General features: G+C 48.8%; 1 protein-coding gene across 1 annotated transcript in view; it reads right to left on the reverse strand.

Annotated features, from left to right (window-relative positions):
- Positions 1-4435, reverse strand: part of LOC119436207 (zinc finger protein 142-like) — a 169250-nt gene extending 164815 nt beyond the window's left edge. The window contains 1 exon segment of the mRNA XM_037702991.2: positions 4142-4435. Within this exon segment, the coding sequence (XP_037558919.1) occupies positions 4142-4385 (244 nt within the window). The 5' untranslated portion in view covers positions 4386-4435.
- Positions 4436-20615: the final 16180 nt, after the last annotated feature.

Raw genomic sequence — 20615 nt, forward strand, 5'->3', positions numbered from 1 at the left:
TTTCGCAGCTGCGTAGTCGCCATCCATGATCGCGTCGATAGCGACCGCGGTTTCGTGCGCACTTGTTGCAGCAAACGGTAGTTTCGTTTTGACTTGGTGAGTGCGTCGGCTATGGCGTCGGCCGCCTGCCTTCTGAACCGCAAGGTTGCCGACCATGATCTCGTCGATAACGGCCGCGGTTTTCTCCGCAGCGGTTGCGGTAAGCAGTAGTTTCGCTTTGACTCAGTGCAAAGCTGTCGAAGATGAAGAGCACCGGCTACATCGCGATGGGCGGGCAATTTGTTGGCGACCAGCTCACTAGCGAAAAAATAATCGGGATGTGCGCGTGGTAGTGAAAAGCGTGTCTCAGATGAAGACGTGCGCCGCGGCCGCGCTGCGAAGGATGTCGCGAGGCCTTCGCCGCTGCTAGCTCAAATAAGTCATGAGATGACGAGAACTTCAGCTTCCGCACTGCTCTTCTTCTTTCTAGGGTTTTACGTGCCAAAACCAGTTCTGACTGTGAGGTACGCCGTAGTGGAGGGCTCCGGATTAATTTTGACCACCTGCGGTTCTTTAAGATGCACTACAACGCAAGCACGTACACGGGCAAAAGTTTTTGCATTTCGCCTCCATCGAAATGCGGCCGCCGCGGCCGGGATTCGATCCCGTGACCTCGTGCTCAGCCACGAAACGCCTTTGCTAACTGAGCCACCGCGGCAGGTGCCGCACTGCTCTTGTGCAAAATAGAAACAAGATTTGCTCATTCATTCAGTAAATAAAAGCCTGTTGACGTAGTAAGCATTCATTTATTGTTTTCTTGATACCTTGGGTAATTCGACATTCGGTTAATTAGGACATTTTAATTCGGTTAAATGGGGGGAGGGGGAGGGGGGGGGTTCCTTGGCGCTTCATGGAGCTTAGCAGGGTTCCCTGGAACGAACATGCTTGAGAACCCCTGCTTTAAGCCATGACTGACAGTAGGCCTACACAACCCCAAAACGGCTGATGCCTAGGAGAACAATAGAGAATTTAGTGTAGCTAGTTGCAGAATGTGGCATCCGCTCGCTAGCAGAATGAGGCTAGTGCCACTACAGCAGCCAACAACCCCGTCAGCGTAAAGAGCGGCGCTGCCGTTAACAAAATAATGCATACAGGGTTTCCTTACTACTTCCTTAACAATGCTATGAACCCTTAATTTCCAAATGAATTGGATAGGGTTGGACTTTTTTTGCCAATGTGGCCAGACAAAGCGCTGGATGCAGATAGAAACAGGACACAAAAGCAATTTCTGGGAGATTTTCCTGTCAACCGTACAACCGGAAGAAATGGTCAAAATCTGGGACTCTCCTGGATAATTTCAGAGACTTGGCAGGTACGCAATGTTCTGGGGCCTGTGGGGATTGTGGGATGCACCGGCGCCAATGCGTGGGCTTGACCTGTTCTGCCATCCCTAGCCTTCGTTCCCCGCTCGCCTTCATTCCCCGCACGCGCCTAACCATTTCCCGCGGTGGCGCTGCGCACGCGGTGGTTTGCGGTGAGGGCGGGGCGCTGACGTCACAGCGGCCGCGTTTCGCCTGCTAGCGGCGGAGCATGGCTGTCTCTCTCTCCAGGACCCAGCGCACGGTACGTACATGCTTTCCTCTCGTCCGCCGGCACCTTTGCGACTAGGACTGGAGCTCGCGCACGGTGCCTTTGCCCGTGCGGAGGCGTGTACTTCATGCTGATCCTTTCCAGACACTAAGCCGACGAGCGGTGCCATAGTGCTCGCGCAAGGTCGTACCACGCCGAGCCGCACTTGCCGAAAGCCTAAGCCGCAGATATTGCCCGAGCTCTCGCGAGTTGACCCATTGGTTATCGCCAGAGCAAGTAGCATAGCCGCCGGGACTTTTCCTAGCGGCATGTCCCAGCTTGAGCCTGTGCTCTCACTGCGACGTGCTATAGGCGCCTGTTATTGTATTTTCGCCCTGGTGCGGGACCCCTTTGGCTCCCCGTCGCGCGGGCGTTTGTGCAGTGCTGGTGCCGGCAGATTCAGTAAATGGTTTCCGTCAACTCAGGGCTTTACTGTGTTTTTGCGTACGTCGCTCGGTAGCCCCTTGCGGCCTCTGAGCTCGCGCGCGAGCGGTGCTGGAGGCGACGGCTGACGCGGCCCTGTGGCTCGCTAAGCTCGAACCCACGGTGGTTGGTCTCCTGTGAGACACCAAGAACCCACAGGCCACAGTTCCGAGATGTTATGCATAAAGCAAATTGGCATGTTTTGCAACAGTTGGTTGCAACCTAAGGTCAGTGCAGCGAAGGTGCATCAACAACTCCTTGTGCGCTGCATACAAAGTCAACCCATCTGGTTTCGCCAATTTTCACCAATGCACAAATGAGAGACAAATTAAATGGCTCCATGCATTTACTACTAGGGAACTCAGCTTTGCACTATTTGAAACTGATAAATGCAGCATGGAGGGTACAGTTGACCACCATTTTTACAGTCTGAGCTGTGGAACAAGCCTACGAAGAGTACAGTGCAACAGCAAATTTCCTGCAGCACTACACACGCCCGTCACATGGCTGCAAGACTATGTCAACGGCACACATGACATTAATCCATGCACAGACTGTTTGAACTCCAAATTGCATGCAATGACTGCAAGGAATTGATGTTGTTCTTTCTGGGGTTTTACGTGCCAAAACCAGTTCTGATTATGAGGCACGCGTTAGTGCAGGGCTCCAGATTAATTTTGACCACCTGGGGTTCTTTAACGTGCACTACAACGCAAGCTCACAGACGTTTTTGCATTTCGCCTCCATCAAAATGCGGCTGCCGCGGCTGGGATTCGACCCCGCAACCTCATACCATACTCAGCAGCGTTAACAAGTGCACAATGCATCTGAATGACCTGTCATTCTTCCAAAATCTTCGCGTTATGTTTTTCCCATCAAGCATTGCCAACTCCAGCACACCAGCATCATAAATAATGTAAAGAACGTGTACAAGAAATGCACCTTAATTGCTTTCTCACTCTCATATCCTGAGGACGGTACTTTAGAAACCTATCCATGAAATCACACCGATAGACGGACAATGAACTTCCAGTGCGAAATTTTAAAAATGAAAGTTTGTCCTTATTTTCTCTTCTAGTAATCAAGCTTTTACTGCAAAATTAATTTATTATAGTTTTAATAATAATAGATATTCAGTTTAAACTTAGTGTGTCTCTTAAGTATGCACCTAAATCTAAGTACTCTCAATTAAAGAAGTTTCAGGTGTAGGAGCTTTGTGAAAAAATGAAATTTTGTCACAGCCACTTCATCTGCCCTCAGAGGAGGATACATATCTGTACAAACATATATTTCTGACCTGAATTATACATTTTTGCTATTTCTGTTCTCTTAAAGCCTTTGCAGTTGATTGTACATGAGCATTTTTGTATCCTGCTTCAAGACATTCGAGCCCATGCCCTCATTCTAAGCTGAATGCCATAGCCGTCAAGCCACCGGAATAGGTTCGTGACATTTTCAATCAATGCCCAAGACCCTATTACGTAGTAGCCTGGGGCAGTGACACTTTGCTCTATGTGCCCAATTTCTCCTCAGATTTGACTCGCTTAACAGTATGCTGGATAACATGCTCTTCCCTAGAGCAGGATAAGGAGGGGTTCAACTCATCCACATCACATCTGGCATCGGCTTTAAACCACAGCTAGGTAAACATTTCCATTCCTTTTAAAAGTAAAGATTAGTTGACCCGAAGTTGCGGTGACCTGATTTTATGGCACTGCATGATGCATGTCTCACCCATCCAGTTATTGCCTTCCTTGGCCCCCGGCAAGACTTTTTTTTTTTTTTTAAGTTTTTACCTGACCCTTTTGATACACACACAACGAAGTGGCAACTTGCACAATGCATATGTTCTAACACAAACATTTGCTGTTAGTGTTAGCTGTCGACACTGTCCTACATTCTTATCTCCTTTACTACAATGTTTATGCAACACATTCACTATTGCAAATATAATGTAAGTGCCACACTTCCCAGAGATTCTAAAGTCATATGTTCTGGTTCCCTTTTAGAGCAAAGATTATTGTACTAATTTAAAAATTATGTATCCCAACAAAATTGCCACATTTAAGCCTAGCAGCATAATATTTGTGGTCAACATTTTGCTTCTTACCAGCTAGTTGCTCAAGAAAAAATTGTGTTGCTGGCCCACAGCCATCATCAGTCTGTAGCGCTAATGTGGACAACATGGCACTGCTGTGGGTTTCCATATCTGCTTGGTCAGAGAGGCCACCCGACACCACCAAGGTCACAGGGACACTGATGCCACCAGAATACAGTGTGCTCTGTGAACTGGGCTCATCACTGCTGGTGTCACCAACAAGTATGCCACCCAGCTGAGGTGCCAAGTCCTCCATCTGCCCAGCAAGCAGCTACAGCTCGGTGTCAGTAGTCCCAGCCCTTGCTGGCTGAAAAGAAATAAAAGGGTATTGGAGAGAAGAAAAAAAAAAAACTAAGAAAAAGAAGAAAAAGAAAACTGGATATCTAGTTTTAGAATACACCATGACACATATAGAGGTTATTGACATAAGCTTCTAAAAAAAATGGCAGCACATCCATTCTTTGGAGATGATAGGCAACACTACAGCGATTAGTAATATTTTTTATGATGGGTGTGTAATTGGTGATGGGGGAATATGTTTTATATGTTATGATTATTATGATTATTGTGACGACAATAATGATAAAAGTAAAAACATAGAGTTGTGATATGTAAACTCGGCCACAAAATATTGCTGGGCACGCGAGCGCGTGGCGAAACGGCCCTCCTCTCTTTCTGGCGGCTCACCTGTCGAGACCGACGCTTGCATGCACGCACGTCCTTCCACATTTTCAAGCGTGCATGTTTCCGCACTTCCTCCTTGTACGCAGGCAACATCCGAGTGTAGCGGCGAGGTGGCCCTCTTGCGATTGGCGATATCACAGCTTCGACGGGCAAAATTATGTGAAGCGGGAGCTGGTGCGGGCCACAGCGGCCGCTTTTTGTCGAATCACGAGCGCGGATGCATATCGCCTGGTCACGAACACGACAAGTCATTTTTTTTTTCTGCGCTGCGCCTTTTCGTGGCCAATGTTTGTTCTTTGATTCTTTTTAGGAACGGGGCGGTCTCCCACAGAAGAGCCTCGCAGAAAAGGCGCTCTATAAAAAGAGACAGGCAAGATGAAAAGGAACTTCTCATTTCCGCTTTTTCAGCGAAATTTTGGCCGTCAAAGCCACCACAGCGCCAATCGCAAGAGGGGCATCTCGCGGCTACTCGGACATAACATTAGCGCAAGGAGGAAGCGTGGAAACATTCACGCTTGCAGTCGCGGAAGGATGCGCATGCGTGCAAGCGTCGGTCTCGCCACCAGGGGTGAGCCGCCAGAAGAGGAGGGCCGTTTCGCCACGCGGTCGCATACCCCGCAATATTTTGTGGCCGAGTGTACCTACAAGTGCGGAGTGTTTATCAAAGAGCTTGACGAGGCACTTGGAGCGGCCGAGATCCCCTCTCACACTTCCTTTTTAAAACACAGCTTTTAGGCGCCCATTCCTGTGGCGAGCACTGGCATTGTCCCTCGTAACCAAGCAAATGAGCACAGTGAAGGGCGAGAGCAAACACGAAGCAAACCGAGAAATGAAGACAGCAATAGTGAAAAGAGCGCGAGGACGAAAGCAGTGGAGGAGAGTATGGCGAAAGGGTGAAGAGGAAAGCGAAGTGCCGGTGGCAACCAGGCATGCGGTGAGCACGGAAACAAAGCGCTGGTGTGGGCTTCAGACCCACTGCGCATGCGCTACTTTGCCTGTACCACCACCGGTAGAGAATGCGCTCTGTGCGAGCCCCGCATTCCCGTGTTCACACTTTCTTTCTAACAATGAGTGACACAACCAGTAGAAATGCTTCATCTGCCGCTGCTGCTAAACGAGCTGCCCGAGCAGAGGCTCAGCGCTGCCGCCAAGAGGACCCAGTCGTTCAGAATCAAATTCCTTGCCACAATATATCACGAATTCAAAACAGCTAGAAACTGTGCTCAAAATTCGCATTAGGGAGTATCGTTGATCATCGGCGATTTTTTTTTTTATTGAATAGCGACACATATCTAATGGCACGTACAAAGTGACCCAATTTGATGTGAAAGAGTGGAACATGCCCAGTGGCACACGCCCAGTTGCACATACCCAATTGACCAAGTTGTTTATTTCCAAATTGTCAATTCCAGCACATACTCAGTGACCCAAGTTGGCGTGAAAGAGGCTAGAAACTTGACATCATACCGAAAAACGCGTGAAGTTCCCAAATAATGCTAATTGTATTTAAAAAATTCTGCAAAGCTACAGAAAGAAGGCAACCATAAACTGCAAGAGCAGAACAGCATTGTATATTGTGTGACACTACGGGCCTAAAATGACTATGCAAGACCATGCCCACTCAGCAGTAAAGGGCCCTGAAACACCTTTTAGGAAAGGTGAGGAATGTGTACAGTAATTAAGGGCTCCTCACCAGGTTTAGGCATTGCAAACAAGTAAATGCGGTGCATAGATCATGAGGTAACAATCGTGTCCGGAAATATCTTAGCGATGTTCACTGCAAAAATAGCTGAAAATTTTGTATGCTCTTCTTCCCAAAAGAGCTGCTTACCCCTTCAGCGAACATTTCATTTGCTTATATCTCAGCTACAGAACACATTAAAATTCTAGCAATAAAATCCTCTTTCAATGGTGTTTCACAATTCTGTACAACCAAATTTTCCAACAGAGCCTGCTGAGGGGCCCTTTAAGGGGCATCACCTCCCAAAGCTTTCCCCAGAGATATTTTTTAATGCACCTTGTGCAAACATAGTAACCAGCGATCATATGTCGATGCTTCCATGCTCTGACAACCTTCCCTTCCTTTTTATTTTTACTATGTTGTGCCACCATGCACATGTGGAACGATTTGGTTCTCCACCCTTTATTATGCTGAGCTTTGGTAGCGGAATGGCCTTGAGATCAAGTGGCATCGGCCTTCATTATGCCACCTTATCTTGGAAAACACAGCATTGGCACAGTCGTATCATTTTTCCCCACCAAACGTTACATCACCACCCTGTCAAGGATTAGATTTCATTTTTTCTTCTCTTGGAGACACTGCTTGGTGCAACATCCAGCCAACGGTCATTTATAAAAGTGCAAAAGAAATATGAAAAATGGTTGGGATTTCTCAAATTTGAGAAAAAGAGCAGGCAGTTTTTTGAAAGAAACTTTAGGCTCCCTACAAGGCGAGCACGGAATATATCCGGCTCAGATATTCATGAAAGCACTCTAAATGACTAATATATTTACCACATAGAAGCATTGTAAGGCAGACCTCTTCAAAATAAGTTTGAATCACTTCTATGCTGCTAGAGAACAAAATTTCTGCCGACTGAGCCTACGAAGTTGTGGCAGCATTTGCTGCCTTACTGATACACCATGAAGGTATGATTTGATAATATACATACATTAAAGCAGCCCAAAGCAGTCTATGAAACCAATAAACTTAGAAATTGCAAGGTACTCCAAACAGTTTAAGGAGCACTGAAAGTTGCAGAAACTATACCGCACATTTGTAGCACTAGGCAAGTATGGAGATTGTGAAGCACAAGATATTTTAATCTGATACTACAGTTAGTCTTGAAATTCTGCACCTGGTGCCATAGACATTATCACAACAGTGTGACAAAGCAAATTTTTCTGACTTGTGTAGCAATAAGGCTAAGGGTGATGATCTTATCTCATTAAAACAAGAGTTCTGCACATTTCCTTGTGGCTACGGTCATGTGCAGTGAGAACAAGAACAGATAGTCAGTGCATTATGACATGTCCACCACTTGGGTACAAAACTAGAGTACAGAAACTAAATTGTTATGCCTAGGGCTCAGCAATAGATTCAATTAATGCATTTGTAAAGCCGTAGTTTGCACACAAGCGTAACGCTGACCGTCCGATCAGTTCAGGGAACCGCGAGCGCGAGCGGCGTAGTCCGAGCGATGTGCTGGAGAGACTGCCCTACTAGACAGCGCTGGTAAGGATGCCCCACTGCATCGTCCCTCTTCTTCACGACAATTACCCCGGGGACGAAAAAGGGAGCCGTCCAGCGACCTAACAGTTCGTCACTATTAGGGGATCATAAAACGGCTTCAGGCGCTCGACGTTGACAATGTCGCGTCCGCGACGGCGCACGTCCGAAGATGGTTCAACGGGCTCAATCACATAGTTGACGGGTGATGCACGCTCGACGATGCGGTAGGGACCTTCATACTTGGGCATTAAGTTGGAAGACAGTCCAGGTGCAGCGGAACGAACTGAGAGCCACACAAGCGCTCCAGGAAGAAAGGTGGGCGCAGAGGTAGTGTCACCGCGAGTGTTCTTCTGGCGCTCTTGGTCATTGGAGGTGAAGGTGCGGGCGAGTTCGCGGCACTCTTCGGCATGTCTCACCGTATCAGAAATGGGCGCACATTCAGATGCATCGGGCCGGTATGGTAGCATTGTGTCGATGGTGTGCGATGGGTGCTGGCCATACAATAAGAAATATGGCGAAAAACCAGTAGTGCTCTGCATAGCGGTATTGTACGCGTAGGTGACGAAGGGCAGAATGGCGTCCCAGTTCGTGTGGTCGGAGGAGACGTACATTGAGAGCATGTCGCTGAGCATACGGTTGAATCGTTCCGTGAGTCCATTGGTTTGAGGATGGTACGCCGTTGTTGTGCGATGAACGTAGCACTCTTTGAGAACAGCTTCAACTACTTCCGAGGGGAAGACACGTCCACGGTCACTGAGCAGCTCCTGAGATGGCCCATGACGCAGAATGAACCGACGAAGCAGGAAGGAGGCAACATCACGCGCAGTAGCTGCCGGAAGCGCCGCAGTTTCAGCGTATCTCGTAAGGTGGTCAACTGCCACAATAGCCCAGCGGTTTCCAGCCGATGTCATGGGAAGGGGCCCGTACAAATCCATATTGACGCGCCCGAAGGGCCGCGTGGGGCAAGGTAAAGGTTGCAGCCCAGCTGGCGAGAGGCGGAGTGAAGATTTCCGGCGCTGGCAATCTGGACAAGAGCGTACAAACTTTTGAACGTAGCTGTACATCCCTCGCCAGTAGTACCGCTGTTGAAGGCCCTGGTAAGTCTTGAAAAGGCCAAAGTGGGCACACTGGGGATCGGCGTGGAAAGCCGCGCAAATATCGGAACGCAGGCAGCGAGGCACTACTAACAACCACCGGCGGCCGTCGGAGCTGTAATTGCGCCGGTAAAGAAGGTTGTCGCGAATGGCGAAATGGGGGGCTTGACGGCGCAACGCGCGGGTTTTTGACCTGGTCGATGGATCAGAGAGCCAGCCTATAAGCGACGCAATCCAGGGATCCTTCCGCTGCTGAGAAGCGAAGGTCCGAATGTCGATGGAAGACACAGTCAACCGAGATATATGGTTGTCAGCCAAGGGAGAGCGCGAGAGGGCATCGGCGTCCGAGTAGTGTCGTCCGCTGCGGTAGAGTACGCGGATGTCGTAGTCTTGCAGGCGAAGTGCCCAATGTGTAAGACGGCTGGACGGATCTTTCAATGAGGCCAGCCAACATAGTGCGTGGTGGTCCGTGATTACATCAAATGGGTGGCCATACAAATATGGCCGGAACTTAGTAAGAGCCCAGATGATCGCGAGACATTCTTTTTCTGTCACGGTGTAATTATGCTCGGCTTTCGTAAGTGTTCGGCTGGCATAAGCGACGACATACTCGGGGAACCCTTTCTTGCGTTGCGCGAGGACAGCGCCAAAGCCAACACTGCTGGCATCTGTGTGTACCTCTGTAGGGGCCGTCGGATCGTAGTGGCGCAAAATTGGGGGGGAAGTCAGCAAACAACGAAGACTCGTGAATGCCTCGTCACACTCTGATGACCACGAGGTGAGGAGCCTGTTGCCCCCTAGGAGCTTCGTCAGGGGCGATACGATGGCGCCGAAATTCCGGATGAAGCGTCGGAAGTACGAGCATAGACCGATGAAACTGCGCAATTCTTTGATGGATGTTGGCTCGGGGAATTCCGCAACGACGCTAAGTTTGTCGGGGTCGGGGAGAATTCCGTCCTTGGAAACGACATAGCCAAGAATCGTGAGTTGTCGTGCAGCAAATTGGCAATTCTTTATATTTAATTGTAGGCCGGCGTTCGATAAACACGTCAAAACACGCCGGAGGCGTTCGAGGTGCGTGGGGAAGTCGGGCGCGAGAACTACGATGTCGTCAAGATAGCACAAACATGTGTGCCACTTTAAGCCTCACAGAACTATGTCCATCATGTGCTCGAATGTCGCGGGCGCATTACAGAGTCCAAAAGGCATGACGTTAAACTCGTACAAGCCGTCGGGCGTGATAAAAGCTGTTTTCGGCCGATCGAATTCTTCCATAGGTACTTGCCAATACCCGGAGCGCAAATCCAGAGATGAAAAGAACTCGGCTCCTTGCAGGCAGTCAATTGCGTCGTCTATGCGTGGCAGGGGATAGACGTCCTTGCGAGTGATCTTGTTGAGCCGGCGATAATCGACGCAAAACCTTACGGAGCCGTCCTTCTTTGCAACAAGGACGACAGGAGAAGCCCATATACTTTTCGAGGGTCGAATTACTTCGCGCTGAAGCATGTCGTCGACTTGCTCATTAATCACACGACGTTCGGTGGCAGAAACGCGATACGGGCGTTGTCGCATTGGTGGGTGAGAGCCAGTGTCGATGTGGTGCGTTACAGTGGAAGTCCGACCCAGGAAAGCTTGCCCCACGCCGAAAGACGAACGAAATTCTTCCTAGAGGGACAGCAGCTGGGAACGCTGGGCCTCTGTAAGGGTTCCAGCGATGGAGGAACCAAATACATCTCTGGGCAATGCATCAGATGTAGATACAGCACTAAGCGTACGGTAGGTGGTGCAATTCGGGTAGTTGGGCACGTCGACAACTTGCACGTCGTCGATGGCTTCCACGGTACCAACACATTTTCCTCGGAGCAGCATGACAGGGTATGGGCACGGGTTGCAAACGAAAATTGAGCTAGAGCCCTTGACGATGCCCACGGTCGCAAAAGGTAGCAATAGGCCCTTCCTTGCGAGGAAACGGCCAGACGGGGAAAGTAATGCAATGGCGTCCGAGAGACCACTGCAGTGCATGGACACGATCATTGAGGCGTTTGGAGCAACCTGAGTGTCGACTTCGACGATCAGTTTCCTGGAAAGCGACGGAGCATCAGTGGGCATCAAATCGAGCAGCGGCAATAGTTCTATTTCAGCCCGTGCGCAATCGATAATGGCATCATGGCGTGAGAGAAAATCCCAGCCGAGGATGACATCGTGAGAGCAGGAGGAATGGACGAAGAATTCTATTGCGTAGACAACGTCCTGAATTTCTACACGAGCAGTGCAAGACGCCAAAGGTCGAATATGCTGAGCACTGGCTGTGCCGAGGGATAGTCTGAACAGGGGTGTCGTGACCTTCCGAAGCAAGCAGCAAAGTGTAGCGCCCATAACACATACGGCTGCGCCTGTGTCCACGAGTGCAGACGCACGGACACCGTCGACAAACACGTCGATCACATTGGAAGGGCTGCAATGAGGACTTGTGCAGTTCGACATTGTCGCAGCCCTTGCCTCTTAGACTGCGACTGTTAGTTTTCCTCATTCAGAGGGGCGGCATGAGGCTGCATCGGGGATAACGAGTGCCGGCGTGGAGATGGGGAACGGCGGGTGTTCGGCGGCGGGCGGTATGTTGGTGACACACCGAAAGGTGGGTCATAAGATGGACGGGGCGAACGGTTTGGCATGGATGATGCGACGCTGGGCGGCTGCACACGATTACAGAAACGGGCCACGTGACAGGCGTAGCCGCAGGCAAAGCATATAGGCCGGGTGTCAGATGTACGCCAACGGTTCGCTGTGGCTGGTCTCGCCCACGTCGGAGCACGCCTGGTATGGAGCGGCTGGTGATAGGACTGTATAGCGGGCTGCACTGGTGGCCTAGCCACGACGTCGGCAAAAGTGAGGGGCACATGCGCAGGGAGTGGGCGGGGCCTCGCGACGACTCCAGTGTAGCTGAGCGGTGCTGGTGCCGGGGCCTGTTGGGGTGGAGGCACGACTTCAGTGTAGCTCAGTGGCATAGGCGCAGGAACATGGAGACGGTGGTCGGGCAATACCTCGGCAATTTCTTGCTCGATGGTGCGGCGGAGCGGAGGCACGATAGTCGAAGCGGGCTGTGGCAGATGCAGCGGCTGAGCAAATGGTACCAAGGAGAATTGACGGGCTACTTCCTCCCGAATGAAGGCCTTCATTTCCGCAAGCAGTGCGGTCTGGTCAAAGGTGGTAGCCAGACCAGCGATGTGTTTGTCGCGTGGTGAAGACCGACGAGTCAACGAGCTCTGCCTGCGTAGCTCCTGGTAACTCTGGCATAATGTAACGATCTCAGTGACGGATTATGGATTCTTAGCGAGCAGCATGTGGAAAGCGGCGTCCTCGATTCCTTTCATGACGTTTCGGATTCTGTCCGATTCCGACATCGTCGCGTTCAAGCGCTTACACAAGTCCAGGATATCTTCTATGTAGCTAGTGAAGGACTCTCCCGGCTGTTGGGCTCGTTCTCGCAAGCGGGATTCAGCTCGCACATTGCGCGCAGCAGGACGACCAAACACAGCTACTAGTGAGGTTCTGAACGCGGACCATGTCGGAATTTCCGTCTCGTGGTGGTTGTACCAGAGACTTGCCACGCCGGCGAGGTAAAAGAGCACGTTGCTTAGTTTCGCGGCATCGTCCCATTTATTGATGACGCTTACTCGCTCGTACATGGACAGCCAGTCCTCCACGTCGTTATCGTCTGTGCCGCTGAAAACAGGAGGATCCTTGTGGTGAGGTAGACCAAAGCACACGACGGAGGGTGCAGGAGGCGTTTGCTGGGTCGTGGGCGGAGATGCGTCCTGAGACATGGTTGAAGAGAGGGTACGTGATCGAAGCTCCAGGATGCGCTCGAGCGTAGCACTCTCCACCACTTGTAAAGGCGTTTATTACACGCAAGCGTAAGGCTGACCGTCCGATTAGTTCAGGGAACCGCGAGCGCGAGCGGCGTAGTCCGAGCGATGCGCTGGAGAGACTGCCCCCCTAGACAGCGCTGGTAAGGATGCCCCACTGCATCGTCCCTCTTCTTCTTCTTCACTACAATTATATTGTGATCATTTTTTTTATTGAGATTACGTGGCCGAGGTAACAAGCAAAAGCAGGCAAGCATCGGTATCCCTGCTTTGATTGTTAATAGCCAGGAATGGAACAACTGATGAGGCTTCAAACGTCGTAACTACAATGGCGCATGTGTGTTTTACGAAAGAAGCCGCCCATTTACACAGTACTTCAAGCTAGCACAGGCAAAATATGCCATCCAACTGTTTTTTTTTTTTTTTTCATTGCAGAACAGCATGTCTGTTAGTAGGCAAAGGAACTGTCTTACCAGAAAAGATTAGCAAGCTTTGCCTCCACAAGTGAACTTTCAATTACATATAAATGAGCTGTATAGGCTTGGATTTGTCCATGCACAAAAGGTGTCACTGACAGGTGACTGTTGTTTCATACAGAATGGTTTGTGTTTTTCTCAAACTTTATTAATATAAATAATCAGTTTTGTTAGTTTATTGAGCTCCCACATGGTAAGTCATCAAATCTGATGAATTATTCAATCAAAAGTTTATGATTAACTAAGTAAAAAATCTTAGACGATGCCCAACCTTAGTCATAGTAAATTATTTAGGCTGCTCCAATGCTTGCCAGTATTTTTCTAGGGCTTCAAGGATTTTTTTTTTTTTTTATTGCGATAAAGACTTGCCGTTAAGGCATAATTCTTGATGTGTATATGTGTATTATATGTGTGCTGTGAGGCCTGTGTTGTGTATGAATTGAAGCAGTGTTTTGTGGAATCTGTTATCATGTATCCAGCGGTCATAGCTGGTTGTCACACTGTAGCGGAGGCCGGCTTGCAGTAGGAGACGCGAGCGTTCCGATTGTAAACCTTCATCTAATGCAAAAGAATGACCAGTCAGAAATGTCATATCAGTATTCCTTTAAAGAAAAAGCAGGCAAGGGGGACGGCAAAGAACTTGGGAAAATTTGCTGATGCTTCACATGGCAAAATCAATTATTAGTAATTAACCAGCCACTCGAATTAAATTTCAAAAACACATTAAAGCATCTCATTAAAAGGCCCAATACAAGGCAGTGACGAAATTAAGGATTCCTTCACCCCTTTATAAAGCATTTCTAAAATGCAGCCACAAATGCACCACATTTTCACAATGTGTTATTCAAGTCAACAACTTGTCTCAATATTCAGATCAGTACACCTGCACGTGGTTAACAAATGAACTGTATGAGTTTTATATACAAAAGAAAGGTGCTTCTGCCAAAAATGTAGGGATAAGGCTTGTTAGGATAAGAGAAAAGAGCAGATGCTTTATAGTGACAGGGCAGGCCAGCTCGGCAAAGGAAAGTCCCACAGGAATTGGAAAACTTGTGTGGCATCTGTGAAACAAAGGGGTCTTCACAGTAGAAGGGCGGAAAAGGGGAAGTTTATTGCCCGAAGGACAGTAGCAACGCGTCCATACTGGCCGTTGCAATCAGTCAAGAAGCGTGTGAGCACGAGCGCGCCGCTTGCACTGAACGCATCAGTCCCCACCGTCGTCCTCTTCCTCTAATATTTAGCACCTTCGGGGGGCCTGAGGTGGCCAGTTCTAAAGCGTACAGTTTCCGCACAGGTCGGACCTGCTGTGAGCGACTGGGTATTTTAACTTTACATGCACTAACGATGCCATAATTAATTTGGATGCAGTTGCTCATTACACCAGTTTTCCAGAAGATTCTGGGAGCGCTGTCCTCATGAATAATCACAACATCCCCTTCACTTATGCTATAAGTTTTTGATGCTTTCTTCAAGTGAACGCTTCGAAGTGTCAGGAGATATTCACGAAGCCATCGCTTCCTCAGTCATTCCATTATTAGCTGCCTGTGGACCCACAAACTGAGCAGCTCAGTATTCCTTTCTCCCCGTTCATTAAAGTTTTAAGATTAGACAGGAGGCGGCTGTCTAACAAAAAATGAGACGGGGTTAAAGTGTTGGGCTTCTCAGAAGATGAGTAATGAAAGTTATGGGTCTGGAATTAACAACGGCTTCAGTTTCAGTCAGCAAAGTGCTCAGTTGCTGTAGGTCAACAGATGCTCCCAATGACTTGCGAAGGCACATCTTCACAATCCTAACTAACCGCTACCAAAAGCCACCCCACCAAGGAGCTCTCTCTGCAATAAATTTCCAAGTTATGCCGTGGGTAGAGCAATACTGGCTGACTTCATCTTTCCTCAACAACTGGTGCATGGAAGCCAGCTTGCGTGCAGCTTTCTTAAATGTAGTAGCATTGTCCGAGTATACTATTCGTGGTGTTCCACGTCTTGCACAAAATCTTTTGAAGGCCATGAGGAAAGCGTTTGCTGTAAGTCCAACCACATGCTCAAGATGAATGGCTCTAACTACTGCACACGTAGAAAAAAATACTGAGCTGCTCAGTTTGTGGGTCCACAGGCAGCTAATAATGGAATGACGCCACTGCAGTCTTTCACAAAAACTGGCCCTGCAAAGTCAACTCTCGTAACCTCAAAAGGGTGCAAATTGCACACAATCATTGGGAAGAGGGGCCGCCGGCGCACTCGCAGCCTTGAGTCGGAACCGAGCACAGATCACATTTTCGCAGCATTCGCTTCACTGCATGTGACACTTTGGGCACCGAGAACCGGGGGCGAAGTTTAGTTAAGGTGTCACTGACACCGCTGCGGAGCACAGTTCTATGCGCTTGCAAGATGACAAAGCGCGTGACCAAAGGTTGCACAGCAACAGTACGAGCGTCTTTTCGTTGTATGTGACATCAGCGTTCTGAAGGAGAGTTCTAATCCTCATGACGTCCTTTTCATCGATGAAGGGATGCAGGTCTCTTTATAGACAACGTCCTTGTCGAGGTCTTGTCCAACTTCAAGTTGGGCTCTCTTTGGCATAGATATCTGTCTGTATTTGCTTGAACCAGATGTACTCAGCTTCTTGAAGTTCAGTAGCTGTAAGTGCTTATTCTCTATGCAATGTTGGCGATCAACAGTTGTCCATGAAGCGCTTTACCCATGCTGTCACTCTTGCAATACGTAACGAAGAACTAAATCTTTCGGCACTGAAAAGTAGTTCTCTTATCACGATCACCAGTACTGGAACGCTCGTCTTTAACTCAGACGCAACTTGTTCTCCTGCCGTTGCAGAATCTTGAATGTCAGATTTCGTTGGCCAACTATATGCCGTATGTAGAAGCCAGTTAGGCCCTTTCCCCCCTAGCTGTTATTTCAAAGGTCTGTAAGCGGAAGATCACGCGTCACCAGATTAGACGTGTTTTGTGTTACCGGACAGTGATGCCACTGGTATGGACCTGTTACTTGGCGTATCTCATTAACTCTGTTATAAATGAATTGCTTCCACTTGGTTGTCGAGCTTTGTATCCAACAAAGCGTTACAGTTGAGTCCGTCCACAGGTGCTCTTCTATTTTCCAGTGCCTCGACTATGGAACCTCCCGCAAGAACTTTAGGAGTCTAGAAGCCAGAAACGTGGCTACCAATTCCAAACGTGGTAACGTGATCCGTTTGATTGGAGCTACTCTACACTTCGAAAACAAGTTGAACGTCAACGTTACCGCATTGATCTTCAAGTCTCAGATAATCTACAGCACCATAAGCAATAGAATTGGCATCCTCAAATACGTGAAGCTGGCAGCTTATAGGCTTGTCCAGTAATAACTTCAGCTCACACCTGGGAAGTGAAAACACCTGAGAGCATTTCAGCTCATCGGACCAAGTTTCCCATTCGTATCTAAGTGGCTCAGGCATAACTTCTTCCCACGCTGTGCCATACTCCCACAATCTTTGAAAGAGCACTTTCATCCTAATGACGAACGGTGATAGCCAACTTAATGGATCGAAAAACCATGCGGTCGTCTGAAGGACACATCTCTTGATGTTGTCCTTTATTTCGAGAAGATGCAACAGCAATTCAATGTTTAGAATAAGCTTGTCAGCAGCTGTGTCCCATAGTAAACCAAGCACCTTCGTAGAAGTCACTGCTGAGACAGAGTCCAATCCATCAGCGATGTGTCTTAGCTCATTATCATTGGTGGACCATTTTTGCAGCTTCATGCCCACTTTGGTCAGGCTGATATTCGCAAGACGGAAAGCTTCTTTTGAAGAAGGGACTCCCTGTGATGAGATCATCACCGTAGAACTTCTCGGAAAGTTGCGTTGCAGTTAATCTCAGCGCAGAATCGTTGCGCCTGAAATTATATTGGAGTGTCGCTGTAAGACGAATGGACTTGCTGTAGTTCCAAATGGCGCTCGTGTCACCCGATACTCCACTATTTTCAGCACAGGTTCACTTGGCATCTGCGTGCGGTCAAACCATAAAAACTGCAAGGTGTCGGGATCATGCTCTTGAATGCCGATTTGAAGAATTGCCTTTTGTACATCGGCAGTAATTCCAATCTTGTGTAGTCTGAAATTCACAAGCATTTTGATCATGTCGTTGTTGTTCTTGGGTCCTTTTTCTAATATTTCATTCAGAGATGCTGCTCCATGTGTGTGTGACGAAGCATCGAAGACCACCCTCAGCCGTGTCGTCGAGGATGATTCTCTGATAACGGCATGGTGTGGCATGTAGTAACATCACTTTGCCGCATCTTTTCTGTTGATTCTTGCAGCATGATCATCCAGTTCATACTGTCTGACTGCTTTGTCGTACTGCTGAATAAGCTCCTAGTTACTGCCAAATCGTTCGCAATAAACCTAGAAGGCGTCGAACCGCAACACTTCGGTTGTCTGCGAGATATGTTTTGACGGACTTCCACGGTAGCGCTACTTCGTACCTCCCGTTCTTGAATGCTATTAAATGCGAAGCATTTCTTGGTGAACATTTGCTGCTTTGACAGTATCTATCTATCTAGCCACCTACGACTTTGTGCTCTCATGGTCGTTTTGTTAACTTGGTATGCCCCAAAATTGGCATACTATGATAACAGTATATGACGAACATAAATGATATGTCATAACCCGAATGTCATGACATGCATGCTATTGTGAAACAGCCGCCTACATCTTGGTGCTCTCATGGTCGTTTCGTTAACTTTGTAGGTACCAAATTTGACATATGACAGGAGTGTATGACTAACATTAAGTGATAGGTCATGACATAAATGTCATGATATGCATGTCATGTAGGTCATGACAATGACCCAGCGAAAAATATTAACACTCAGAAACCACTGAACTGGATTCGGACATGGGTACTAAATGAAGGAAACACTAAAGCATTCTGGTAGAAGTCATAGTCTTGAGCATGACTCGGCAAAAACGACAATGACTCAGTGAAAAAAGATTACCACTCAAAAACCACTGAGATGGGTTCAGACGTGGGTACTAAGTGAAAGAAACACTAAAGGATGATGGTAGAAGTCATAGGGGAGGGCGCTGCGAGCGCTGCTAGCTGTTAGGCTTCTCGCAGCTCCCGGATTATAACCGCCTTTTCGCGATTAGTGCGGACTTCTTGCGAAAGTGCAGTAGGACTCCCTAACCACTTCTGGCACCCACTGCGAAGGGAAAAAGTGACCCACGGCAAGCCGCGGCCACTTCATCGGATTCACCATTTCCCGACCGCTGGCAAGTAGGCCTAACTCGTCAAAGGTACCGTCATCACCTGTGTACTACGCCGACCGCTGCAATACAGAACGCCGCAGGCGTCTGCATGCACAAGTGTCAACGCCACTCTCAGCCGCACTACCTGCAACGCCGACGGCGTCTCATGTCACTTTATCGCCGGTCTCCATGGATACAGACGCTTCGGCCCATGAGGCTGCTACCTTGAAAGCTCCTAGTAAGCGTCTCCCTTCACAAACTGCCATAAACTTGAACAGTGAACAATATTCGGCCCCCAATGCGAAGCGTGCGTGTACGACCCCTTCCCTGCGGCCTGAGATGCAAACGCCGACCCCACACAAGGCTATTATCAAAGCGCGCACCTGCGTCGACATTTCGGCTGTACCATCGAACTGCATACAAGCCGCTCTAGATGCATCTCTTCAAACGACGGGATTTAGAGGATTCATAATCCATCGACAGAGAAATACGGTGTCGGTGGGGATGACGTCTCTAGAAGCAGTTGGTCGACTCCAGATGCTTAAGCAGATTGTTCCTCCAGACGGCAAGCCAATACCTGTCCAGGCATATCTAGCATCGGGCGTCGACCTACGTCGGTATGTGGTTGCTGGCGTTGACCCAAGAGAGGACCAAGACACCCTGCGCAAGGAGCTCTTCTGCCCACAACATACTATCGTTGCTGCACACCACATGGGCAAGAGCGGTACTTGTCTTGTCACTGTCCAAGGTCCCTTAACCCCACCGGAGAAGATGTACTACTACGGCTGCATCCTCCGCCCTTGCCCTTTCAAGCCTGCTGTCATATTTTGTTATGGTTGCTACAAAAAAGGACACATGAAGGCCTCATGCCCCTACACACAACCAGATGCTGACATGGACGCAACAGCCGGCCCCAATTTTCGCTGTGGGCTTTGCAAGTGTGATGACCACGACATAACGTCACCTCAATGCCCGACTAAACGAAACGCCAAGCGAGAGCTTCGGCATAAACGCCAACAATCAAACGACCAAGACCACTCGGGCGTTCTGCAACTGAACAATCGTTTCGAGATCTTGGCAGATTTAGAAACTGACGACTCTTACGTCGCGGAGGTCACGCATTCCACGGAAAAGAAAAGTTACAGTGCCACGGTAAAAGAGCCGCGCAGGAGGCCTTCGCTGACAAACTCTCCGCCTCCTCCTTCACAAATGGCAACACCAGAGGATCTCGTAGCATTGGATACGAAATTGGCCAGACTTCAAGCAGAGATGGATCACCTTCGGCGCCGCCGAGAACTGCTAACAAGAGGAACGGCAGCGCCGTGCACATCATCGCGTGACACAAACGTCCAGTCTTTTCAACAACCGCGTACTCCGTCCGCTGGCCTGACACCTATGGAACTTTTGCAATTCGTGGCCCAACAGCTGATGTCACTGTCACAAGTTGTAGCCTCTAATCTTCCAAAATGATGTCGTTGCAACACTCCCGGCCACAAAACGTTCTGCAATGGAACTGTCGTGGCCTACTGGGCAAGATAAGTGAACTACGCGAACGGCTTACCTTGGGCCGTCATGCTTCTTGGGCAGTACTGCTTCAAGAACCAAATGCCACATTATCTATCCCATCTTTCACTTTATACGCTAATCCTAGTATGACAGACCGACGCTGTGTCCCAAGCAATGTCCTGCCAGGTAAAGCCACAATATATGTACTTACAAGCCTGCCTCAAAGTGCCATCGATCTGTCCAAATGGGTTCGCAATCACAGGAAGTCGTCGCGGTTAAAGTTCGCCTAGAGAAAACAGACGTAATCCTGGTGTCATTTTACGCTAAGCCGCACACTGGCTCTTCTACCCGAATAAGACTGAGATGGATTCACTCTCTTCGAAA

Source organism: Dermacentor silvarum, chromosome 1, assembly GCF_013339745.2.
Source record: "Dermacentor silvarum isolate Dsil-2018 chromosome 1, BIME_Dsil_1.4, whole genome shotgun sequence".
In the NCBI taxonomy this organism is placed as follows: domain Eukaryota; kingdom Metazoa; phylum Arthropoda; class Arachnida; order Ixodida; family Ixodidae; genus Dermacentor; species Dermacentor silvarum.